The following is a 27146-nucleotide window of genomic DNA, read 5'->3' as shown; positions in this document are numbered from 1 at the left end:
GTTACCTTCACTTGTTGTTTGACGCCAAAGGACCTCTAGGCCGACGCCTTCATGCGCGTTGGGTTTTTAACAAAAGATGGGGCGGGGCCAAGAGAGGTTCAATCATCTGATTGGCTGGAACTGACAGCAGACAGGAGGAAAACACAGCAATGCGGCATCTGATTGGATGACAGGTTTGTATCAAAGTGAAAATATGCGCCTCTAGCTCTTTACTGTTGCCAGGGCGTCAATGGCGGAACTCCGCGGCAGAAGTTAATATGACACAAGACAGGATCGCATAAGGTAATACAGGAAAAATCGCTTAATAATAGCATATGTTTTTGTTACAGTATATGTTTCACCGCTAAGTTAGAGATGTTGTCTCTTCGTGAGCAGGTTTATGGGTGGAACAGTTTTGAAGAACTTACTGTAATGAGTTAAAGTGATGAGTGTTGGTGTGGCGATCCACATAGAAGAGCCTGCTGCTTTTGAGCTTTTGCGGTTGAAAATAATTGCTAAACATTTTAGTTGTTTTTCATAGCTGATATTGAAATTAGATATTTTTTTAGTTATTTACATATTTATACTGCTCTTCTCTTATCTGACTTTAATTTTTACTATTTTGGACATGTATAAACATGTTGAGTGTGCATGATGCATCAGTGTGGCCCATAGAGACTGCATTTTACTTAACTGTCCTGTTATGTTTGGATTAGACCAGTAGAGGAATAACGTTACACGTTTTTATGTAAGAGCATAACTGTAAAGCTGACTTTTTTTGTTGTTGTTGTTTAAATGCATCTTATGTACTTCATCTTAATAGAAGGGCCCGTTAAACCATGGCCCTTATCAGTGAACGGTCACAGATTGTGAAGTAGGACTCATCATCCTCATATCAGAGACATCTCACACTGGAATTCCCAACATTGTCTTTTGGCAGCAGATTTTTTTGAATCTAGGTCATTCGTGTCCCTCTGAAAGTTAGCCAGTCCTCCACTGTACTCCCTGATGAATTCACTTGTGGGAAAGGATTCTGGAAGAGCACTAGATAATGTAATTGCTTGTCTTAATGCTCTTTGCCTAGATTACTAACCCCAGTCTGGATGAGATCCCTGCTGCTAAATCACAGGATTAGACAGTGATTTTGGTGAACCCCTCCCTTCGCCTTGATCACGAAATGTCAAAATTTGCTAAATATCCCGCTGTTGCAACTCATAACATTTTTTTAGCTGTTGATCATGGTAGATGAGTGTGGAAACTCGAAGGCTTGTTGGTGCAGGTCACATTTTGGTATTTAGGTCTCTCTTTCATAGATGTATAGATGAAAGATTGTTTTCGAGAGTTAATAACAGGTTCATTCTTTGCTCCGTGCACTAAGGTCAGCATCTTTGTGTTAAACAAGGGTAAACTGAATAGCTTGCTGCAGATCCACCTGTCCAGTATTTGTGTTCACGTACACGCACCAACAAATAGGCAGCTGTTCTTTCTGCACAATGACACCAGTGTTACACAGACACTATTGTACAGAAGTTGATTTGTAGTTTTGGTTCAGGGTAGGTTCAGTCATGCTTGTGAATTTAAGCCACATGGGCACATGTAAGAAGAGTGCAGTTGTTTTCACTTCATCTTCAACGGAAGTGGTTTTATTGTAGCATGCCTTAAAACGGATCAGTAAAGACGTGAGAATTTATTTGAAAGGTACACTTTTGAACCTTTTAGGTACTTTAAAGTTACCAGCATTAACCCTTTAGGTACACATGTGAACCCAAAAGGCACCATCCCAGTAAAAGCTTTTTGTACTTTTTTTTTTTTTTCCTGAAAGTGTGTTTTTATCATTATAGTTGTGTTATAGTTGTCATTATCATCCTTGGTGTGAATGGCCGTCAATAGAGCAAACACTAGGCAAAGAATTATTTTAGAATTATCAGCCGTATTCAAAAATAAATTTGCACCAAAATAACAATGTTTGTTTAGGACGCATAGCTTTTCGATGCTAACACTATCTGTTGTTTTGGGGTTGTTCACAGATTTGTTAGCTATACCTGAAGTAGCACAAACAGACACAGCAGTGCTCTTTGACTCACCGTTTTAATTTAGTAGTGTGAGTTTATAGCACACACATCACGTCAGCTCTTGTTTTCGATATATACAGTGCCTTGCGAAAGTATTCATACCCCTTCATTTTTTTTTCATGTTTTGTTACGTTGCTGCCTTGTGTCAAACTGCTTTGAACTACTTTTTTCCACATCAGTCTACACTCCATACACCATACTGACAAAGTAAAAACATAATTGTTACAACTTTGTAAATGTTATAAAAATTAAAAACTAAAAAGTATTCATACCCTTAACTCTGTACTTAGCTGAAGCACCTTTACAGCCTCAAGTCATTTTGGGTATGATGTGACAAGCTTTGCACATTAACATTTGGCAATTATCTGCCATTCTTCTCCTCACCTCTTCACCTCTCAAGCTGTCAGCTTGGATGGGGGCAGAGGCACATTTTCAGGTGTCTCCAGAAATATTTCATCGGGTTGTCTATTTGATTGGTTGTCTATAAGCTATTCTTGCTGTTTGCTTAGGGTCATTGTCCTGTTGAAAGGTGAACCTTTTGCCCAGTCTGAGGTTCTGAATGCTCTGGACTGTGTTTTCATTAAGGCTATCTCTATATTTTGCTGTATTGAGCTTTCCTTCTACTCTGACGAGTCCTTCAGTCTTTGCTGGTACCACCACACTTTACCTTTGAGATGAGACTCTTAAGGTGATGAGCAGTGCCTGGTTTCCTTCAAACATGATGCTTTGAATTGAGGTTCATCAGACCAGCCTCTTCTATCTCCACATATGGCGCTCAACTACAGTGACCATCAGGTTCTTGGTCACCACTCTAGCCAAAGCCCTTCTCCATGACTTGCTCAGTTTGGCCAGGAGGCCAGCTCTAGGAAGAGTCCTGGTTGTTTCTACCTACTTCCATTAAGGGTAACTGAGACAACATGCTTCTGTGAACCTTTTTTTTCTGAACTCTTCCCCAAATGTGTGGCTTGATCCAATCCTGTCTCTGAGCTCTACAGACAGGTTTTTTTAACCTCAGAGCTTGTTTTTGCTCTGATAAGCATTTTCAGCTGTTTGACCTTTTATTAAGACGTGTGCCTTTTCAAATCATACCCTTTCAAATTAATTTGCGACAGGTTATCTTCTCTCGAAGTGTGATAATATCTACAAGCAATATGAATGCTCCTGAGCTAAATTTCAACTGTCCGAGATACTGAATACTGCAATGGAATCATTTAAGTTTTTTATTTTGAACAAATTTGCAAATATGTTAAAAACCTGTTTTTTCCTTTGTCATTATGGTGTATGGAGTATAGATTGATGTGGGGAAAAAAGTAATTTAAAGCATTTTAACATAAGGCAGCAACATAACAGGGAAAGTGAGTTCAGTCCTCAGACGAGAAAGAACGACGGCGCGTAAGTGTCTACTTTAATACTATTTCACTAGGCGGTCGTTACTTAGAGTTGCTGCTAAAAGCACTTTGTCGTTTCTGTTTAATTACTTATTCCTAAGTATTAATTTTAAGCCGCTGTTCTCTTAAGCACTCTGTAGTTTCTATTTACTTATTGGTTAATATTAAATTTGAGCTGCTTCTAAAACGCACTCTGCAGTTTCTATTTACTTATTGGTTAATATTAAATTTGAGCTGCTTCTAAAACGCACTCTGTAGTTTCTATTTACTTATTGGTTAATATTAAATTTGAGCTGCTTCTAAAACGCACTCTGTAGTTTCTATTTACTTATTGGTTAATATTAAATTTGAGCTGCTTCTAAAACGCACTCTGTAGTTTCTATTTACTTATTGGTTAATATTAAATTTGAGCTGCTTCTAAAACGCACTCTGTAGTTTCTATTTACTTATTGGTTAATATTAAATTTGAGCTGCTTCTAAAACGCACTCTGTAGTTTCTATTTACTTATTGGTTAATATTAAATTTGAGCTGCTTCTAAAACGCACTCTGTAGTTTCTATTTACTTATTGGTTAATATTAAATTTGAGCTGCTTCTAAAACGCACTCTGTAGTTTCTATTCACTTATTCGTTAATATTAATTTTGAGCTGCTTCTTAAAGTACTCTGTTGTTCTATTTAATTATTCGTTTGTTTTATTTACATCTATTCACTGTTAGAAAAGGAGTGTTCTTCTGTTATTTGTCCTGCGATTGTTTTTGCTTTAAATTCTAGTTTTTATTGCAATCATTAAAATTGATAACTGAGCGTACGGCCAAGGGAAGCTTTTGTTTTTGTCATATCGTTCCCTTCTGGAGCTATTACAAGTGCGAAGCTGTTGCTTTTTGAGTTTCGATTGAGCCATTTTGCGTGCGGGCGAGACATTCGCGGCTCACTGAGCCTAGGAGGCGTGGCTAGCGAGAATACTGCTTAAATAGTTTGCTTACTTTCCATACTGCGGGAAAGTGAGTTCAGTCCTCAGACGAGAAAGAACGACGGCGCGTAAGTGTCTACTTTAATACTATTTCACTAGGCGGTCGTTACTTAGAGTTGCTGCTAAAAGCACTTTGTCGTTTCTGTTTAATTACTTATTCCTAAGTATTAATTTTAAGCCGCTGTTCTCTTAAGCACTCTGTAGTTTCTATTTACTTATTGGTTAATATTAAATTTGAGCTGCTTCTAAAACGCACTCTGCAGTTTCTATTTACTTATTGGTTAATATTAAATTTGAGCTGCTTCTAAAACGCACTCTGTAGTTTCTATTTACTTATTGGTTAATATTAAATTTGAGCTGCTTCTAAAACGCACTCTGTAGTTTCTATTTACTTATTGGTTAATATTAAATTTGAGCTGCTTCTAAAAGTAGTTTCTATTTACTTATTGGTTAATATTAAATTTGAGCTGCTTCTAAAACGCACTCTGTAGTTTCTATTTACTTATTGGTTAATATTAAATTTGAGCTGCTTCTAAAACGCACTCTGTAGTTTCTATTTACTTATTGGTTAATATTAAATTTGAGCTGCTTCTAAAACGCACTCTGTAGTTTCTATTTACTTATTGGTTAATATTAAATTTGAGCTGCTTCTAAAACGCACTCTGTAGTTTCTATTTACTTATTGGTTAATATTAAATTTGAGCTGCTTCTAAAACGCACTCTGTAGTTTCTATTTACTTATTGGTTAATATTAAATTTGAGCTGCTTCTAAAACGCACTCTGTAGTTTCTATTCACTTATTCGTTAATATTAATTTTGAGCTGCTTCTTAAAGTACTCTGTTGTTCTATTTAATTATTCGTTTGTTTTATTTACATCTATTCACTGTTAGAAAAGGAGTGTTCTTCTGTTATTTGTCCTGCGATTGTTTTTGCTTTAAATTCTAGTTTTTATTGCAATCATTAAAATTGATAACTGAGCGTACGGCCAAGGGAAGCTTTTGTTTTTGTCATATCGTTCCCTTCTGGAGCTATTACAAGTGCGAAGCTGTTGCTTTTTGAGTTTCGATTGAGCCATTTTGCGTGCGGGCGAGACATTCGCGGCTCACTGAGCCTAGGAGGCGTCCCTAGCTTTTATCATTGAAGCACTGTTTGGTTGTCTATTTAACTGCGTCAGAACAGCTGACGCTGAAGCGTCAGCGGAAGCGTTCAGCCTCCTCGCGTGAAGACCGACGAGAGTAAAGACTGCGACTTTTCCTGCGCGACTTCTCCGAGCAACGACACCGACAACGCACTTAAGTACTCCTCTCCTTTATTTCACTCTTCTTTCTGTCCTCCTCTATCATGTGTTTCCAACTCATTCCGGTGGTCTCTTCACACCGCACTAATATCACACGCACACGTCGACGCAATATTTCTAACCTGCGTCCTATCGACACTTCTTCCACTGAACCTTTCTCTTTCACGGTTGGACTCTGGAACTGTCAATCAGCTGTCAACAAATCTGACTTCATTTCAGCATTTTCTGTGCAATCTGGTTTGAGCATTCTAGGCTTGACTGAGACCTGGATTCGTCCAGAAGACTCTGCAACCCCAGCTGCTCTTTCTAATAACTTTTCCTTCTCTCACACCCCTCGTCAGACTGGAAGGGGTGGGGGGACGGGACTTCTTATTTCTAACAACTGGAAATACTCAACCCATTCTCCTCTATGCAATTATAGTTCATTTGAATCTCATACAATCACTGTAACATCTCCTATCGAACTCCACATTGTGGTAATCTACCGCCCTCCTACTCAACTTGGCATCTTCTTAGAAGAGCTGGATGGGCTGCTGTCCTCGTTTCCAGAGGATGGCAGCCCACTTCTAGTCTTTGGGGACCTCAACATTCACCTTGACAAACCCTATGCTGCTGACTTCAATTCACTTCTAGCTTCATTTGATCTACAACGTGTTATCACTACATGCACTCATAAATCTGGCAACCAACTTGATCTCATTTACATGCGAAATTGTATTTCAGACAATATTGTGGTCAAACCCCTACACATCTCTGACCACTTCTTCATTACATTTGACCTACATCTTGCTACTTGTGCACTCCCAACCCCTCTACCTGTTACTTTTAGAAGAAACCTACGCTCTCTCTCACACTCCCATCTTTCTTCTTTAGTATCCTCCTCCCTTCCCTCTCCTACTCACTTCTCATCCCTGGACACTAATGCAGCAACTGACACCTTATGCTCCACTATTACCTCCTGTCTAGATGCTATATGCCCTCTCTCCTCCAGGCCAGCACGATCTGCTCCGACAACCCCTTGGTTATCCGATGTTCTTCGTGAGCATCGTTCCAAACTTAGGGCAGCTGAGAGAAAATGGCACAAATCTAAGGATCCATCCGACCTCAGTATGTATCGGTCTATGCTCTCATCTTTCGCTACCCAAGTACATACAGCCAAATCTTCATACTTCCACAACAGGATCAACAATTCCCCGGACGCACGCAACCTTTTCAAAACATTTAATACACTGCTTTGTCCCCCTCCACCACCTCCCACAACTTCTATAACAGCTGATGATTTCGCCACATTTTTTACAGACAAAACTACATCGATCAATAATAAGTTCTCAGCTCCACACATACAGGAACTAAAATTGACCACAATCACGGCTGGAACCCCCCACTTCTCCTTCTGTCCTTGCTCGGAGGCAGAAGTAACCAAACTTTTCCTCTCCAGCCATCCGACGACATGTCCTTTAGATCCTATCCCCTCACACCTTCTCCAAGCAATCTCCCCTACAATCCTACCGGCGCTCACACACATCATCAACACATCTCTTCTCACAGGCACTTTTCCCACTACATTTAAGCAGGCCCGGGTAACCCCACTGCTCAAAAAACCTACACTTAACTCCTCACTCATAGACAACTACAGACCTGTCTCCCTCCTTCCATTCATAGCAAAAACACTGGAACGGGCTGTTTTCAACCAGCTATCCTTATTCCTCTCACAGAACAATCTACTGGACTCTAACCAATCAGGGTTCAGAAGCGGCCATTCAACTGAGACTGCGCTACTGTCTGTCACTGAAGCCTTGCGGACGGCAAAAGCTGAGTCCAAATCATCGGTACTCATCTTGCTGGACCTATCTGCAGCTTTTGACACTGTGAATCACCAGATCCTCCTGTCCACCCTCTCAATGCTGGGTATTACAGGGACTTCACTTCGCTGGTTCAAATCCTACCTCTCTGGTAGGTCTTTCAGAGTGGCCTGGGGAGGCGAGGTATCCAAAACTCATCAACTGGTCACTGGGGTTCCTCAGGGTTCAGTTCTTGGACCTCTCCTCTTCTCCATATACACTACATCTCTGGGCCCCATCATACAGGCACATGGCTTCTCCTACCATTGCTATGCTGATGACACACAGCTCTATCTTTCTTTCAAACCAGACGATCCATCGGTAGCTGCACGGATCTCAGGTTGCCTAGCGGATATCTCTGCATGGATGAAGGAACACCATCTACAGCTCAATCTAGCAAAGACGGAACTCCTTATCTTTCCTGCCACTCCATCTCTACAGCATGACTTCTCCATCCAGTTAGGTTCATCAACAATTACCCCATCAACTTCAGCCAGAAATCTGGGTGTTATCTTTGACAACCAACTGACTTTTAAAGACCACATAGCTAAGACCGCTCGATCTTGCAGGTTTGCATTGTACAACATCAGAAAGATCAGGCCCTTCCTAACAGAGCATGCTACACAACTCCTCGTCCAGGCCCTGGTCATTTCCAGGCTGGACTACTGCAATGCTCTTTTAGCTGGTCTTCCAGCATGTACAATCAAGCCTCTACAAATGATTCAGAATGCAGCAGCACGACTGGTCTTCAACGAGCCCAAAAAGGCCCATGTTACACCTCTCTTCATATCCCTGCACTGGCTACCGGTTACAGCACGCATCAAATTCAAGACACTGATGCTGGCCTATAGGACAGCCACCGGATCATCACCTGCCTACCTCCATTCACTACTACACATCTACACTCCTTCCAGAAGACTGAGATCCTCTAGTGAAAGACGCCTCATTGTACCACCACAGAGAGGTATTAAATCACTGTCCAGAACATTCTCGTTCAACGTTCCTGCCTGGTGGAATGATCTTCCCACCCCTATCCGGAATGCAGACTCCTTAACAGCTTTCAAACGACTGCTGAAAACCCATCTTTTTCGACACTATCTGACTCAATAAAAAAAAAAAAAAAAAAAAAAAAAAAAAAAAAAAAAAATATCCTCCCTTCTAGCCTGTTTTTCCTCTCTTTCTTGATCTTCTCCTTCTAGCCTGCACTCTTCTAACAACGCCTGATATATGGTATTTTTGAACACTTCCTATGTTGATCTGCCTCCTTAGGATGAATCACTTGTTGTATTCCCAATTGTAAGTCGCTTTGGATAAAAGCGTCGGCTAAATGAATAAATGTAAATGTAAATGTAAATGTAACAATGTATAAAAGGGGTATGAATACTTTCGCAAAGCAGTGTGTATATATGAAGGCTTCAGGCCAGTGATTAATTTCCATGACTCCTGTGATTTTGCACTGCTATGGCAGTTGACATGGATGTGGCTTCTCAAGCTTATAGCTTCTGAGCCTTTTAGTCATAACTGTACGCGACTGCATCATCCTCTTGTGCTGAACTTCAACAGATAAGGCTGTGAATGCGTAGTTATGATTCAAAACACGCTTCCTCATCCACATGACGTGGAAACGATGGGCTGATGGTTTCATGAAGTTGCTGTTAAATTTTTTTATGAGCATGACTCTGTTTTTCGGCCTGTGTGGAATTTCATGCTCCTGTTTTTATTATTTTAGCTTTGTTAGCATGACATTTTCCGAAATGGGCGTGTTTTGGTTTTAGCCTTTCTCTTGAATGTTTTCTAACCCCATAAATGATATCCAGTCTAAGTAAAGTTATCTTTGATAATGAAAATGTTTTCATGCACTTTACCTTGATATTTGTGCTTTGGCAGAGGTCAACAAGGATGTCAATAGAAGCAGAGGCATTGCTGCAGGAGGCAAAGGAGAGCATCGAAGCAGCCCAGAACTACAGAAGCGAGCTACAGCAGAGACTGCATGGACTCAGCCAGGCACGCAAACAGGTACGGCTGTGACTCTCCGCACTGCTACTGAAAGAATAAATAGGTTTCAACAACAAGCAATGTGTCAGTTCACACCAAAACTGCTGTGCAGCGTGACACAATAACAGCCAATCAGAATGTATATATGAGTAACACGGTAGTGTTTTAAAACTGTGATATTTCACAGTGAGCAGGGCAACCCAGTGTGACGCTGCAGAAATCAGGGTTGGCCAAAGTTCAGAATTTAAGAATTGGCTATATTTCAATTGATAAGTTTGAGTTTAATTTAATTGGTGACACCTCAGAAAAAGTTGAGTTGTGAAATTGGTGAAAAAGTGAAATTTACCACATTAATTTTTTTTTGTTATTCCACCTTGGTCTATAAAATTAGTCAGTGTTTTTTTTTATATTATTTATATAATATTATAGTATTTATTAACATTTTTATTAATAGTTTTAGTATTTTTATGTATTTAAAAAAAATTAAAAAACAATTTATTTATTTTTAATACATAAAAATACTAAAACTATTAATAAAAATGTTAATAAATACTATAATATAGGAACATGCATACTTTTTTATTTTAATTTTGTTTTATTTCAATTAACAAAAATTACTACTCAGTTATACATATGTTTTTCTGCTTTATTTTAATTAACAAATATATATATATATATATATATATATATATATATATATATATATATATATATATATTTTCTTTTTAATATATATAAAACAACACTAGTTGTAAAATTATGAAAAACAATGAAATATAGCTATTTATAAATAAAATTAAACATTAAATAAATTTACAATTTTATCTATCTAAATAAATTTAAAATGTATAATTTATTTCTAAATTAATCAAATTTTAAATAAAATGTTTTATCTATCTATAAATAAATTAATAACTAATTTCTAAATTAATTAATTAAATATTAAAGAAAAAAAAATATATATATATAATATTTATATTACATATTTATATATCTATCTATAAATAAATTTAAAATGTATAATTAATTTCTAAATTAATTACATATTAAATAAAATAGACACAATATTTTATTTATATTCTATTTATTTATAATAAAGATATAATTAATTTCTAAATTAATTAAATGTTTAATAAAATATAACCTTAATAAAATATTTTATCTATCTATAAATATTTTTTTTTATAAATTTCTAAATTACTTAAATATAATAATAAAATACTCTATCTAGCTTTCTATTAATAAAAATATAATTAATTTCTAAATTAATTCAATATAATATAAATCAAATATTCTATCTATCTTTCTATAAATAAAATTATAATTTATTTCTAAATTTATTAATTAAATAAAATATAAAATAAATAAAATTATTCTAGCTAGTTAGCTATTTATTCTCAGTTCAGTTCCTAATGGCACACAACCCTGGCAGAAATAGAAACAGAAGTATTAGAAAATAAAATCCCATCTCATTTGTGTTATCTCTTATCTCTTGTCTCAGTCATGGCCAGACATGATAAAAACAGATTTACATGGAAGAGATGGCCGTTTTCTCTTTATCTCATCCCGTCTGGTTAGGACACATTGTTACAGTCAAGCCAAACCCATAGAGACAGTAATGAAATTGCTATTGATCTCACCCAGCATGCACTATTGCCTAAAATAATACAACAACATCATCAAACACAGTTGAAAACGCCAGAAACAATTCAGCTTCACAAAGGGAGTGGTTCCCTACACAGTAACCAAATAAAGCGACATGTGGGTGTTTTTGAGAGAGCGAGGGTAAATGATACTCCCGCTGTCGGATGAAGTGAGTCGGATCCTCTATGCCAGGAAGCCGGTTGGTCAGCACAGAAGGGCTGATTCATGCCGCACGTCTCCCGGGGTGGCTGTAGGATGTAAAGCCGGCCTGCTGCTCGCTGTTATCTTCAGACTTGGCTTCTGGCATCTTACCCAACTTCCTCCTCCCCCCACCTTCCAGAATGCCTCGTTTAGAGTCTAAACAAGGCTGTAATTTCCTGCTCTTCATATGAGACAGTAAACTCAGAGAATGAAGAGCGCTTGCTTCTCACATCCTGCGCAGGACAGAGAATTAAACCAAATTTTTGGGATCATTGACTAGTGATTGTATGACGCCCCACAGTACTGTGATTAACCTCACAGCGTGTGCAGCTGTCTGAGGGAGATCCCATATGTGCATCCCATCTGATATGATCATATCACATGCTCTGTAATTCACAGCAAGGACACAACATTTGTGGGTCAAACTACACTTTTTTTTTTCTGCATGAGTAGAACTACTTTTAGCTTCCGGTTGTAGAGGCTCATCTGTGTTGAGATTCCTCATGTATTAAAAGAACTGAAGCTTCCTGGTCAGTTTGATGTTGTATGTTTCACATTAGCTGTTTCTAGTCTACTTCCTCTTTAAGTTGTTACACTAGGTCTCAGTCACTGAGGCTTCCTTAAAACCTACAAATGGCCTCTGTTTACAAACCTAAGGCATGTTTGAAACAAAATAGCATAAATCAGCATGTTCAGATCCAAATCAATATCAAAGTATCCTGATATTTTACTTCACAATACTGTATTGGTGTTCTCTCAGCAAAAACCTATATTTTTAGTTACATTTTTTTTTTTCGTTATTGTGTTATTATGATATTCACATTTTATATTTATTTATTTATTTAACAATCCTGATCAAGGACTACAGATTAAATGTAACTCTGTAGCTCTTCATCAAAAATGTATATTTACATTTTTTTTAATTTTATAATATTTAAGAATTTATTTAACAATCTTGCTCAGGGACTACAGAATAAATTATTATAATTATTGTTATTATTTAGACTTGACTTATTTAGAAGATGAAAATAAGCTCTGTACCTAAATATTTGGCAGCCATTGACTGTCTATAGTGTGTATTAAATAAATATATTTATATCTTTATTATTATTATTATTATTATTATTATTATTTAAACTTAAGATGAAAATGACCTCTGTACCTAACTCTGGGGCAGCCATTGACTGTTGATTGTGCATATTAAATAGATAAATATAACAATAATAATAATAATAATAATAATAATAATAATTATTATTATTATTATTATTATTATTATTATTATTATTATTATTATCCTGCTCAGGGACTACAGAATAAATTATTATTTTTTTTATTATTATTTAGACTTAAGAGGAAAATTAGCTCTGTACCTAAATCTGGGGCAGCCATTGACTGTTGATTTGTGCATATTAAATAAATAAATAAATATAACAATAATAATAATAATAAATATTATTATTATTATTATTATTATTATTATTATTATTCTGCTCAGGGACTACAGAATAAATTATTATTTTTTTATTATTATTATTTAGACTTAAGAGGAAAATTAGCTCTGTACATAAATCTGGGGCAGCCATTGACTGTTGATTGTGCATATTAAGTAAATATAATAATAATTATATTTATTGAATTATTATTTAATTATGATATTTATTTAATTAAATTTATTATTATCAGACTTGAAAAGTTAAGATGTTCACTCTCTGGCTCACTTAAATCCTTTTATAAGACTTGGGATCCCTTTTTAGACTATATTAAAGGCCTACCTTGTGCACCTGTAACTGGCAACATGTAATATTAAATATCTGTTAGAAGGTTTTTTTGTTGTTGTTGTTTTAGGTTTTTTTTTTTTTTTTTGGTCACTTATTGACTTATTGGTTAACTATATTTATTGTATTCCACTCTGTACTTATTATTTATTTATTTATTTATTATTATTATTATTTGTTTATTTGTTATTATCTGTGTTAAGAATGAGTGAATCGTAGAAAGGTTGTATAATGGACAATATTCTATTGATCACCTTGTTATTGTTATTCAAACTGTATTGTCCCACAAAAGACCAATAAAAAGATTTGAAGTAAATTTATTGTTATTATTATCATTATTATTATTGTTATTATTATCATTATTATTATTATTATTATTATTATTATTATTTGGACGTAAGAGAAAAATTAGCTCTGTACCTAAATCTGGTGCAGCCATGGACTGTCAGTAGTGTATATTAAATAAATATATAATAATAATAATAATAATATTGTTATTGTTATTATTATTATTATCCTGCTCAGGGACTACAGAATAAATTATTATTAATATTGTAAATTTATATTTACATTTTTCACATTTTATGTTATTTATTTAATAATTTACTTAACAATCCTGCTCAGGGACTACTGAATAAATTATTATTATTATTACTATTATTATTATTTGGACTTAAGATGAAAATGAGCTCTTTACCTAAATCTCAGGCAGCCATTGACTGTTGATAGTGCGTTTTAAATAAATATAATTATTATTATTGTCTGGACTACAGATGAAAATGAACTCTGAACATAAATCTGGGGTCGTATTAAATAAATATAATAATAATAATAATTATTATTATTATTATTATTATTAATATTATTATTCCTGCTCAGGGACAACAGAACAAGAATCAAAAATATACTTTTGAGTCATATTGCACTAAACATAATGAATTACAAGAACATTATTCTACTGTGACCCAGATATCAATGTATCTGGCCAATTCCCTGCTGATTCCCACCCATAGTGTCCATGTGTGTCAGTGTGCATCTGACCTTATACATTTGTTACCCTGGACAGTCATAAGGGTCTTTTTTTTTTTTAATAAATAAGCTTTCCGTTGATGTATGGTTTGTTAGGATCCGACAATATTTGGCTGAGATACTATTTAAAAATCTGGAATCTGAGGGTTGATTGCCTTTTAAGTTGTCCAAATGAAAAAAGTTTTGATATATTTACAGTAGGAAATTTACAAAATATTCTCATGGAACATGATCTTTATTTAATATCCTAATGATTTTTGGCATAAAAGGAAAAAAATGATCATTTTGACCCATACAATGTATTTTTGGCTATTGCTACAAATATACTCGTGCTACGTAAGACTGGTTTTGTGGTCCAGGGTCACATTTGTTGTAAAGAATTTTGTAGGATGGTAAAACTGAATCTCTGGGAAGAGGCTAAGTCTTAACATCCTGTGATGGGGAGTCAGCACATCTAATTTCCCCCATTCCAAAACCCAAAGCAGCAGAGCCCCGAGCTCCTGCCTCCACCCTCCACACACACCTCACAGTGCATTGTCATGAATGACAATATTTAGGCAGAGGATTCTGTCCTGGCTCGAAATGTCCAGATTGATCCTGATAAGCCTTCACCGTATGAGGAACGATGCACGTCTTTGGACAAAGCATTTCCTGCATTCGCTGCAAACAAAGCGAAGTCTGGAACTTTCCACTAGGGTTGATTAATAACACCGTCTCTTTTGGGTTTCATCCATTTATCCTGCGCCACTTTATCTGTGTTATTTTAGACTCTCTTCCCACTTCCTGGACGACAGGGGTGTTATCTCTACCTACACACACTGTGACGGCAGTCTGTCGAGTTCCATGGTGCAAATCGTCAACACGTTTGCACTGCGGTCTGTTGTGTGTGTGTTTCTGTCAACATGTTTTTGCCCTGGGCTGCGTTGCGTTTCACTGATTATAAGGGAATGAGACTTTTCCTCGTTCCAGAAATATGACTCAAAGAATTTTTTAAATTACAGAGCGTGATTTTGTTTTAACATCTCCTTTTATGTCAGTGTGAAGAGTGCTTGTGTGATAGTTCACTAGGTTTTAAGCTATAGTGTAGTGGACCATAATTAGTTGAACCGCAATACAAATGTTCATTGATACGTGGCATTGAAGGGGCCAAGCTAAGCTTCTTTTGCAAGCGCAAGTTTCATGTTCACAAGAGGAACTGTTATTTTTTTTCTCTCTTTTTTTTTTTTTTTACATCGAAAACCGCCAGGCTTCCTGTCACTCTTGGCTCCATCTTGTTGAAGGTGAAGTAGCTAGTCTGAAAGATGCATCAAGAAAATTGAAATGTGCCATTCACTTCTCACCACTTCCGCTTTCAGACCTTCACTTCATGTACAAAACAAGACTGTGGCACATTTACGTGACTTACACAGATGATACCAGAGATTCCCATATTTGGTATATGCCACCCTTATTACGTAAATGACTAAATGTACACTTCTAAATAAATTGGTTTATTTACTTTTATAGTATTTGTATTTTATAACAGTAGAATTGTATTTTGCATGCAAATCATGTATTATTTAATGAAGTAATTATTTAATGAAGTAATATCTTTTTTCTGTTTGAATATATTTTAAAATGTAATTTATTCCTGTAATCAAAGCTAAATTTTCAGCATCATTACTCCAGTCTTCAGAGTCACATGATTCTACAGAAATCATTCTGATATGCTGATATGCTGTTCAAGAAACATTTTATTTATTATTGTCATTAATATTTAAAAGAGTTGAGTTCATTTATTTTCAGGATCCTTTGAATCGAAAGATCCAAAGATCAGCATTTCTGAAATAAAAAGCTTTTGTAACATTAAACGCTACCATTCAGTAATATGATCTATAGATATAGAAATTAATACTTTTATTTAGCAAGGATGCTTTAAATTGATGAAAAGTGATGATAAAGACATGTTATAATGTTACAAAAGATTTTTATTTTAGATTAAAAATAATTTGAGCAGCAAATCTTAGGATTTGAAGGATCATGTGACACTGAAGACTTAAGTAATGATGCTGAGAATGTAGCTTTGATCACAGGAATAAATTACATTTTAAAGTATATTCAAATAGAAAACAGTTATTTTAAATAGTAAAAATATTTCACAATTTTACTGTTTCTGCTATACTTTGGATCAAATAAAGGCAGGCTTGGTGAGCAGAAAAGACTATTTAAATTGAAAGCAGTTGTTTATTGTAATAATATTTTACAAAATTGCTGTTTTTACTGTAATTTGACCAAATAAATGTAGACTTGGTGAGCATTAAATGCGTCTTTCAAAAATAGTTTTAACAAATTTTTAATAATAGTGTTTTTTTTTTTTTTTTAAACTTCTCTAATTTAACATAACTATAAATCAATTTCTTGTACTATCTGGTACAACTTCATCAACATCCTGAGTAAAATATCAGTTTTGAAATGCCATCTGTCTATCATTTGTAATTTAAACTTAGTTTAGAAAACAAATCCTGTCTGAATAGTGCGCTAGATTGAAGTTACTTCTTAAAATCAGTGTCTCTTTTTAGCCTGTGGTTTAAGGAAATGCGCATTTATTAAGCTATACAGAGGAAGTGTTTTCCTCAACTGTCTTCAAAAGTTTGATGTAATGAAGATTATTATGTAAACGACCTGTCAAAAGTTTTTGAACAGTAAGATTTTGAATGTTTTTTTAAAGAAGTCTCTTCTGCTCACAAAGCCTGCATTTATTTGATCCAAAGTACAGCAAAAACAGTACAAGTTAGATTTTTTTTTACTGTTTACAACTGCTTTCTATTTGAAAATATTATTACTCCAGTCTTCAGTGTCACATGATCCTTCAGAAATCATTTGAATATGCTGATTTGCTGTTATATTTTAAAATGTATTCAAATAGAAAGCAGTTCTTTTAAATAGAAATATTTCAAAATGTAACTGCTTAAGACTTTAAAACATTAAAAATCTTACTGTTCAAAAATTTTGACTGGTAGTGTAAATCTTGTCTGTGTGTATGTGTGTGTTCAGGTGCGCGGCAGTGCCAGTCAGACACGTGAGGCTCTGCAGAGGCACTTTCAGGAGCTGCAGACGGCGGTGAGTCGATTGCTGACAGAGAGGCTGAACACTCTACTGCAAGAGGTGGACAACATCGAGCTGGACAGTGTCAGTCCTTTAGATGACTGTCAGAAGCTCATTGAGCATGGAGTCAGCACGGCTGATGAGCTGCTCCGAGAGGGTGAGTCTGTCAGATCAATGGAAACAGAGTCTGGCAGGTCATTGTTAGGGCTAGAGTCATTCTTCAACTACAGTCACGCTAATCTGATTTCATGTAAGCAAAAAAAGTATGTAAAGACCATAATTTGTTATGAGATGTATTTATCAAATCAGAAAATTTGATTTAGCCCTGTGCCAGACAAGAATCAGCAGTCAGTTACTTGTGTAGCACTATGTCAGTGATATAATACAAAATCAGGCTGGACATTTGCTTAATAAATAGCTGAACAAAAGCAATTTGATTATCGTTTTTCCTTCTGGAGCATCAGTGAGCGTTTGAACCTTCTGTATTAGTTGCATATGAGTCCCTCAGTTGTCCTCAGTGTGAAAAGATGGATCTCAAAATCATACAGTTATAGTTGGAAAGGGTTCAAATACACAAAAATGCTGAAAAACCAATGGATTTGTGGGACCTAAAGGATTATTCTGAAGAACAGCGGGCAGTTTAACTGTTCAGGACAAACAAGGGACTCATGAACAACTATCTCTAAACAAAAAAAAAGCACTGCTGTTAATCATTCAGGTAACAACACAGTATTAAAGGAGTAGTTCACTTTCAGAACAAAAATGTACAGATAATGTACTCACCCCCTTGTCATCCAAGTTGTTAATGTCTTTCTTTCTTCAGTCGTAAGGAAATTATGTTTTTTGAGGAAAACATTTCAGGATTTCTCTCCATATAATGCAGCAAAATGCAGCTTGAGATGGCTCTAAACGATCACAGCCGAGGAAAGAAGGGTCTTATCTATCAAAACGATCTGTTATTTTCTAAACAAAATTGCAATTTATATACTTTTTAACCTCAATTTCTCATCTTGTCTAGCTCTGTGTGTACTCTGTGTAGAGATTAAAAAGTATGTACATTGTAAAAGTTAGAGCCCTCTGAAGCTGCATTTAAACAGCATTTTGGAAGTTCAAACTCGGGGGCACCATAGAAGTACATTATATAGAGAGAAATTCTGAAATGTTTTCCTCAAAAAACATAATTTCTTTTCGACTGAAGAAGGGGGTGGGTACATTATCTGTAAATTTTTGTTCTGAAAGTGAACTATTTTAAGAATCAAGGGGATGTAAACTTTTGAACAGGGTCATTTTTATAAATTAAATTATTTTATTTTCTCTTGTGGACTATATGTAAACATATTTTATTTGAAATGTCTTATTCAAGTCAGTACTAAATACAAAAAATAACATGCGTTTTGCATGATCCCTCTTATTTTGCTAGAATAATTAACATATTGCAGATTCTGCAAGGTGTATGTAAACTTTTGACTACAGTTTAATTTTTTACTGCCCCTAACATTTAGTTCTGAATGTAATAATATGACTGTCCCTTCAGGGGAGGCTGCCATCCGCTGTGGAATAAATGAGAAGGAGGACAAGCTGGGCAGCTTCACCAAGAAAGCCCTGCAAATCCAGTTGGACAGGTGAGGAGCACACAGACTCATTCACTTAACAAACCACAGCTGGCTGAGTGAATTGAGAAGAGCTTTGATATCACACTGTCACTCTCAATTTGTGTCTAGAAACACTGAACACATGGAGACCGTGAGAACACAGAAAGCAAAGCTTTCTTTTCCTGGAGTTCAGAAGACAGTATTCACATAATTACTCAAAGCACTAGTTTAAAATAATAATAAAATGTGTCACCTAACCTTTACTAACGCCTGGGTTTGTGACTCATCTGTTTTGTGTTTTGTGACGCATCTGCACAAAGTTTAATGGAGGGATGGCAAGCGTACCAGCAGGGGTGTGCTGAATCACCCGAGCTTAGCTTTATAAAACCATGCTGATTTAGTTATGATTCATTTTACATGATTAAAATGTACCATGGGATCAGGTTTTAACATGCCTAGAGTCATTACAGCAATAATTGTGGCATTTTGGATGCCATTTAAATAGTAACTTTTGTATTTTAGAATAAACACTTTAATCAGGAAGTGTTTTAGCCTTTTAGAAGATGATTTAGAATGGTCCTTTTGATCTGTAATATTAATTTTGTCAGTTAAGCCTCATTATAAGAGAACATAAACAACAGGAAATAATAATGACTCATCCCTCAGTTTGTGAAAATGAAATCTGAGGAGCAGTTGACTCCTCACTAAAGGCCCATTGTTACGCCCCATGGCTCAAAAGGACGTAACAAAGACAGGGACACACACAAAAGTGCCAAAAATATGCAAAATTTATTAACAAAAGAGAACTATACAGAATTCCAGTTCAACTCAGGGATGACGCACATAGGTCGTCACACCCATTCACACAAATAACGCAAACTATAAAGATAATGATAATAGTGCAGGGCAACGATTAATCGTGATTAATCGCATCTAAAATAAAGGTTTTTTGTACATAATGTATGTGTGTGTGCTGGGTATATTTAATATGTATGTATTAGTGGTGGGCCGTTATCGGCGTTATTGTGCTGCGTTAACGTGAGACTCTTATCGGGCGATAAAAAAAAATATCGCCGTTAATCTATTCTCAAAGTTGGGTTGGGAGCTGGGTCTATTCTACGTAAGCTATGATGACTTTCACCTTGATATTTTAGCGCGGATGTATACCTAGCCGAATTGCACTGTAGGGGGCGAGAACGAGTCTTTGAACCTGTGTGTATGCCTACTGTGAAATTACCACATCAAACGAGACGTGCTAACATGGATGCAGCTATGAAGCCGCCGGGTTTGCTTCAGGGCAGGGGCGTTGCTAGACCCTTTTAACTAGGGGCACGTGCGTGAGTTATAATTTACTTTGATAATCCCGATATAAAGACATTAAACTATATGCAACAACTGAATTGACGCTTCTAAAAGCCTCTCCTCTTTAACCGAAGACTGTGCACGCAGATATCCATGCCCGTGCACGTCTGTGTATTTAACTGCAACACGCACTCGCGCAGCCTTTTATGCAGAAGTACATGCGGTGTAGGAATAGTTGGTTACACAAGTTTGTATAGTTAATTGTGTTGTAAATGCAATTGTCAAGCAGTTTGTAATGCATTTTGGAAACAGGAGATGAGCCCCTGGTCTAATGCGCCACCTGGCTTGAGAAACCCTTTCTCAAAGACTTACTTTTAGTCATTATTTGGGTAGCACACATATTCTGAATGCCTTCGGCAGAATTCAAATTAGCCATTTTAATCTAGATTAATTCCAAGATTACAGTGAGATTAATCTAGATTAAAAAAAAATATCTATGCCCACCACTAGTATTTATACATACACCCCCATGCATGTATTTTTTTTTTTTTTATTATATATAATATAAATTATCTGAATATATGTGTGACCCTGGACCACAAAACCAGTCATACGGGTCAATTTTCTTTAAATTGAGATTTATGCATCAACTGAAAGCTAAATAATAAGTATTCCATTGATGTATGGTTTGTTAGGATAGGACAATATTTGGCCAAGATACAACTATTTGAAAATCTAGAATCTGAGGGTTCAAAAAAAATCTAAATATTGAGAAAATGTAGTGTCCAAATGAAGTTCTTAGCAATGCATATTACTAATCAAAAATTAAGTTTTGATATATTTATGGTAGGAAATTTATAAAATATCTTCATAGAACATGATCTTTACTTAAAGGAGAAGTCCAAATCCAGAACAAAAATGTACAGATAATTTACTCACCCCCTTGTCATCCAAGATGTTCATGTCTTTCTTTCTTCAGTCGATAAGAAATTATGTTTCTTGAGGAAAACATTTCAGGAATTATCTCCATATAATGGATTTCAGTGGTGCCCTGAAGTTTGAACTTCCAAAATGCAGTTTCAATGCAGCTTCAAAGGGCTCTAAATGATCCCAGCTGATGAAGAAGGGTCTTATCCAGCAAAACTATCGGCCATTTTCAAAACAAATTGACTATTTAAATACTTTTTAACCTCAAATGCTCGTCTTGTCTAAGTCTGCGGAACTCTGGGGAAGAAAATGAGATGGGAGTTTTTACAAAAATACCCTAACTGTATTGGCCAGAAAAAAAAACTGAGTTCACGTAGACTTAGACAAGACAAGCATTTGAAATTGTCAATTTGTTTAGAAAAAGACAGATTGTTTCGCTAGATAAGACCCTTCTTCCTCGGCTGGGATCTTTTAGAGACATTTGAAGCTGCATTTAAACTGCATTTTGAACCTTCGAATTTGGGGGCACCATTGACATTGACATTATATAGAGATCATTCCTGAATTTTGTTTCCTGAAGAAACAATTTCTTATTGACTGAAAAAAGTCACAAACATCTTGGATTGCAAGGGGGTGAGTAAATTATCTGTATATTTGTTCTGGAAGTGGACTTCTCTTTTATATCCTAATGATTTTTGGCATAAAAGAAAAATCAATAATTTTGACCCATACAATGTATTGTTGGCTATTGCTACAAATATACCCCAGCGACTTAAGACTGGTTTCGTGGTTCAGGGTCACATATACACACATACATATATACACATACACATGTGAATATTTTTAAAATATGTACTGTATGTGTGTGTCATTATATATACATAATAAATATACACAGTACACACATATATTATATAAAGAAAAACATTATTTTGAATGCAATTAATTGCGATTAATCATTGCCCAGTACTAAATGATGCTTTGCTTTACTCACCCTCAAGCCATCATTGAGCTATATGATTTTCTTCCTTTAGACAAATGCAATCAGAGTTATATAAAAAGAAATATCCTACCATTTCCTAACGTTTTAATAGCAGTGAATGGCTGTTTATAATTTTAAGTAAAAAACACCAGACAAGCAATTCCCGCACACTATCGTAACTTGCAAAGAAGTAATATTTATTGACACAACGTTTCGGTCACACGATGTGTCAATAAATATTACTTCTTTGCAAGTTACGATAGTGTGCGGGAATTGCTTGTCTGTTGAAACGATCTACCTGGTTGGTCTTATTATCCTACGCACCTATCACTTGCAGGTGTGCGATGGAGTTTGTTCACTAAGTAAAAAACACCAGTCACGAATTGGAAGTTCAAAACAAGGTTTTGTAAAGGAAAATGTCAGAGGAATTCGATAGAAGCCAAGAGGAGACTGGTTTTCCTTTGCTGTTAACAAAACTTGGTTCTCATCCGCTGGAACGCCACTCTCTCGTGGACGCACGTATGACAGTTAGTGGAAGATTACAGTTTATACAGTTTTAAATATGGATATTTTACAGACGCATTGGTTAAATTCAGAAGACCTTTATTAAGCCTCCGGAGTACTTTTTATGATGAATGGACGCACTTTCGGACTTAAAAAAAATCCTGACACCCATTTACAAAGCTTGAAAGAGCCAGGACATTTTTTAAAGTAACTCCAATTGTATTCATCTGAAAGAAGAAAGTCATATACAAATAGAGTTAGTAAATCTTGTGGTAATATTCATTTTTGGCTAAACTATCCCTTTAAAAATAAATCAAATGAATAAAAAATAACAAATGCAGCACAGTCGTGGCCAGAAGTTTGGAGAATTACATAAATACTGGAAATTGGAAAAGTTGCTGCTTAAGTGTGTTGAATCATGATACCGAGTGTGAACTTACCCTTCATTGCTCATCTCGGCTTGTCCACTGCAGTCCGAAATCTGGCGTTAGTTAGCCGATGCTAACATCAGGTTGTCAATGAGGGTGAATAGGGCATCGGACTAGCCATGTAAATAAATCACTGTTTTACACCATTTACGAGGCACAAAGTAGCGCCACACTTCATTGGTAGACTTCCAAGGGCCCTGACATTTATAACGAGACATTGAGAACTCAGAAAAAGCACTGGTAGTTTAATTACAAGAAGATTTATACAGACATTCCCCTTAGTAAAATTACCGGTCGCCGCCGTCTTGAATTTAGTCACGATAAGTCGAGTGACGAGCACGAAGGAAACTACATCCTGATAAGTTGATAACCTGATAAGTTCCTTCCTGCTCGTCACTCGACTTATCGTGACTAAATTCAAGATGGCGGCGACCGGTAATTTTAGAAAGAAAAGGTGAGCGCTACCATCAGTCCTGTGTCATGCCAACAGTAAAGCATCCTGAGACCATTCATGTGTGGGGCTGCTTCTCATCCAAGGGAGTGGGCTCACTCACAATTTTGTCCAAAAACACAGCCATGAATAAAGAATGGTACCAAAACACCCTCCAACAGCAACTTCTTCCAACAACCCAACAACAGTTTGGTGAAGAACAATGCATTTTCCAGCACGATGGAGCACCGTGCCATAAGGCAAAAGTGATAACTAAGTGGCTCGGGGACCAAAACGTTGAAATTTTGGGTCCGTGGCCTGGAAACTCCCCAGATCTTAATCCCATTGAGAACTTGTGGTCAAACAAAAACCCACTAATTCTGACAAACTCCAAGAAGTGATTATGAAAGAATGGGTTGCTATCAGTCAGGATTTGGCCCAGAAGTTGATTGAGAGCATGCCCAGTCGAATTGCAGAGGTCCTGAAAAAGAAGGGCCAACACGGCAAATACTGACTCTTTGCATAAATGTCATGTAATTGTCGATAAAAGCCTTTGAAATGTATGAAGTGCTTTTAATTATATTTCAGTACATCACAGAAACAACTGAAACAAAGATCTAAAAGCAGTTTAACAGCAAACTTTGTGAAAACTAATATTTGTGTCATTCTCAAAACTTTTGGCCACGACTGTATATCTAAATACATATTGTCACGATGTGTCCTCAGTCTGCCTGAGGTACCTGTGCTGGTGGACGTGCCATGTCTGTCTGCGCAGCTGGACGACTCTTTGCTGCATATGTTTCGTACGCAAGTGGCTCGCCATGGCAGCGTGGCCTCTCATCCGCCTGTCCAGATTGAGGAGCTGGTGGAGAGACCAGGCGGTGTGCTGGTGCGCTGGTGTAAGGTTGGTCTGGCCTCCCATGTTTAAGTCCATCAGACATTTTCATTTTCGTGACCCTCCTAGTAATGCCTACTGTTTGTGCGTAGGTGGACGATGACTTCACCCCTCAAGACTACCGGTTGCAGTACCGTCGTGGTAACTCTTCTCAGTATGAGGACGCGTACATTGGAAAAGACACCGAGTTCCTGGTGCTCCATCTTGACCCACACATCGACCACCTGTTTCGCGTGTGTGCCAGAGGAGAGGGCCGAACCGAATGGAGCCCGTGGAGCATCCCGCAGACCGGCTACACCACTCTCGCACCCCACGGTACTGACTGAATGAAACCTAGCATTTTCTAAAGTTAAACTAGGATAGTTCACCTAAAAATTAAAGTTCTGTCATTTACTCACCCTTAAGTAGTAGTTTTTATTCCATACTGTGGAAGTCAATGGGGACCAGCAACTTTTTGGTTACCCACATTCTTCAAAATATCTTGTTTATGTTCAACAGAAGAAAGAAATTCATACAGGTTTAAAACTGCTTGAGGGTGAGTTAATGACAGAATTTCTATGGAAGTCTTTTCTAAAACACCTCAAGCAAATATGAATGTTTCATGAATGCTATTGTGTGTTTGCAGAATGGCTTCCAGGCGTGGATGGTTACATTTTAAGCAGTAGGAAGAACATCGCCATGCGCAATGACTCATCGCCTGGTCACGGAGGTGTTCTGTACTCCAACACCCCCACCTACTTCTGTGGCCAGACCCTCACCTTCAAGTACATCAGCATTTCATTCTGCCACATATTCTCATAGCAGATATATATGAAAGTAGAGCGCTATAAATAGGCTAAGATCATATTACGCATATAGCAATTAATTATTCAAAACAACGGAAAGATGCAGAATCATCACAAATTTTTACAGTAACAAATATCAGCAGGCTTATCATATGTCTCAGTCATTGTGGGTCTGATTTTTGGCTTTGTCACTTGTTTGTTTGCAGGATCACAGCTGCTGGACAGACTGATAAGCGTGACAGTTTGGGTGTGTGTGCGGACAGCAGAACTGACACAGACTCACTGCAGAGGGATCAGGCTGTCTGCATCTCCACTAATGGTATGAGCAGGACAATAGAATTAAACTCCAGAGACTTTACTTTACAAGCACAAGCTTTTCTGAAGATCCAGGACTTTAAAAAATTGTATTTACAACAGTTTACGGGCATATTAAAAGTGATAATGTCAATATATAATATGTAAACCTGTACCACAAGACCAGTGTTAAGTAGCATGGGTATATTTGTAGCAATAGCCAAAAATACATTGTATGGGTCAAAATTATCGAATTTTCTTTTGTGCCAAAAATCATTAGCATATTACAGGGTTTCCGCGGGGTCTTAAAAAGTCTTAAAAAGTCTAAAATTTAAAAATCAAAATTTTAGGCCTTAAAAAGTCTTAAATTCGCTGTTCTAGGTCTTAAATAATTTTACACAGGTCTTATTTTTCCGATGTCCATGTAACGCTACCTCTAATGCTCATCTAAATTCTCTTTCTGTTGTTTCCGTGGTGTTGTAGTTCTTTATTTCACTATTCCAAATATAATTTGCTGAATTTAAACTACAAATGAGACCAGCATGCAATAGCCAATCAGCTTTCTGTTATTGGCGCGAGTCTCTCTCGGATTGTACCGCAGAAGTAAAATGGATTTAATTTTTTAGCTATGAGGAAGTGCAAGTTTAGTGATACTGGGCTTGGCTAAGGCCAGTTGCTAACAACTGTAGATTTTTTTCCCCCTCTGTGGAAGTTACTGCGTCTTCAGACAGAATCGCAGTATTTATATAACATTTCTAATATATATATTTATAAATCAATAAATGTATTTAAAACATTAATCTCACTTTTAATTTTGCAGTGTAAATTATGTAATCTCACTGCTAACAGACATTTAGAATTTATTGATAAATTCATAAAATAAATTTCAAAGGTACGCATAAATTCGCTTCAGAATTTTTTTTTTTACATCAGATATTTCTAGTGGTACTTTTATGGGGATATTTTGTGTGGAATAGTATCTGCTGATATGGAAAGTTCACTGTATATCGTAGTAATAAATTTAATTTATGACAGCCATGAAATTTTGTTTACTTTTTACATTAAACACATTAAGTATCACATATGCATGTAATATAATATCTATTTCCATTACAGGTTTAGGTCTTAAATTTCATATAAGGTGGTATTAAAAAGGTCTTAAAAAGTCTTAAATTTCACTTGTTCATATCTGCAGAAACCCTGATATTAAGGAAAGGTCATGTTCCATGAAGATATTTTGTACATTTCTTACTGCGAATATATAAAAAACTTAATTTTTGATTAGTAATATGCATTGCTAAGAACTTTATTTGGACAACTTCAAAGGTGATTTTCTCAATATTGAGGGTTTTTTGCACCCTCAGATTGCGGATTTTCAAGTAGTTGTATTACTATATTACTGATGTCTCTTGGAAATTGTTCTTTTTTTCCTAATATATAACCATTAACTATAGCCATTTACAGTATAACTGAGAGCTATCAATTTTAACATTTATTAAACTTCAAAAAAATAACAACTTCTAATTTAAGTGAACCTAAAACAATCTTTGCATAAGCCCATTATTTACCTGTGGCCTTCGCAAGTAGAAATTACACAGAAATTGAATAAAGTTATTAACTAAATACTAAATCCTTAAAGCTACAAAAGTTGGTTTCCTCTTTTTTCTTGTGCTCTTTGATTAACAGACATCACAGCAGCTGGGTTGTTAGCTTATTTGGCTGCTATT

General features: G+C 36.1%; 1 protein-coding gene across 1 annotated transcript; it reads left to right on the top strand.

Annotated features, from left to right (window-relative positions):
* The first annotated feature begins 208 nt into the window (after window positions 1–208).
* LOC141325542 (cytokine receptor-like factor 3) lies at window positions 209–25611 on the top strand. The gene is made up of 8 exons (XM_073834331.1): window positions 209–282; window positions 9437–9565; window positions 17230–17437; window positions 18815–18902; window positions 24172–24349; window positions 24433–24655; window positions 24966–25104; window positions 25332–25611. The coding sequence occupies exons 2-8, from the start codon at window positions 9449–9451 to the stop codon at window positions 25585–25587; spliced, it is 1209 nt and encodes a 402-aa protein (XP_073690432.1). The 5' UTR covers window positions 209–282; window positions 9437–9448; the 3' UTR covers window positions 25588–25611.
* The last annotated feature ends 1535 nt before the right edge of the window (window positions 25612–27146 follow it).

This window comes from Garra rufa, chromosome 1 (assembly GCF_049309525.1).
Source record: "Garra rufa chromosome 1, GarRuf1.0, whole genome shotgun sequence".
In the NCBI taxonomy this organism is placed as follows: Eukaryota; Metazoa; Chordata; class Actinopteri; order Cypriniformes; family Cyprinidae; genus Garra; species Garra rufa.
The sequence above is the reverse complement of the archived record's forward strand: the minus strand, read 5'-3'. Positions and strand labels throughout refer to the sequence as shown.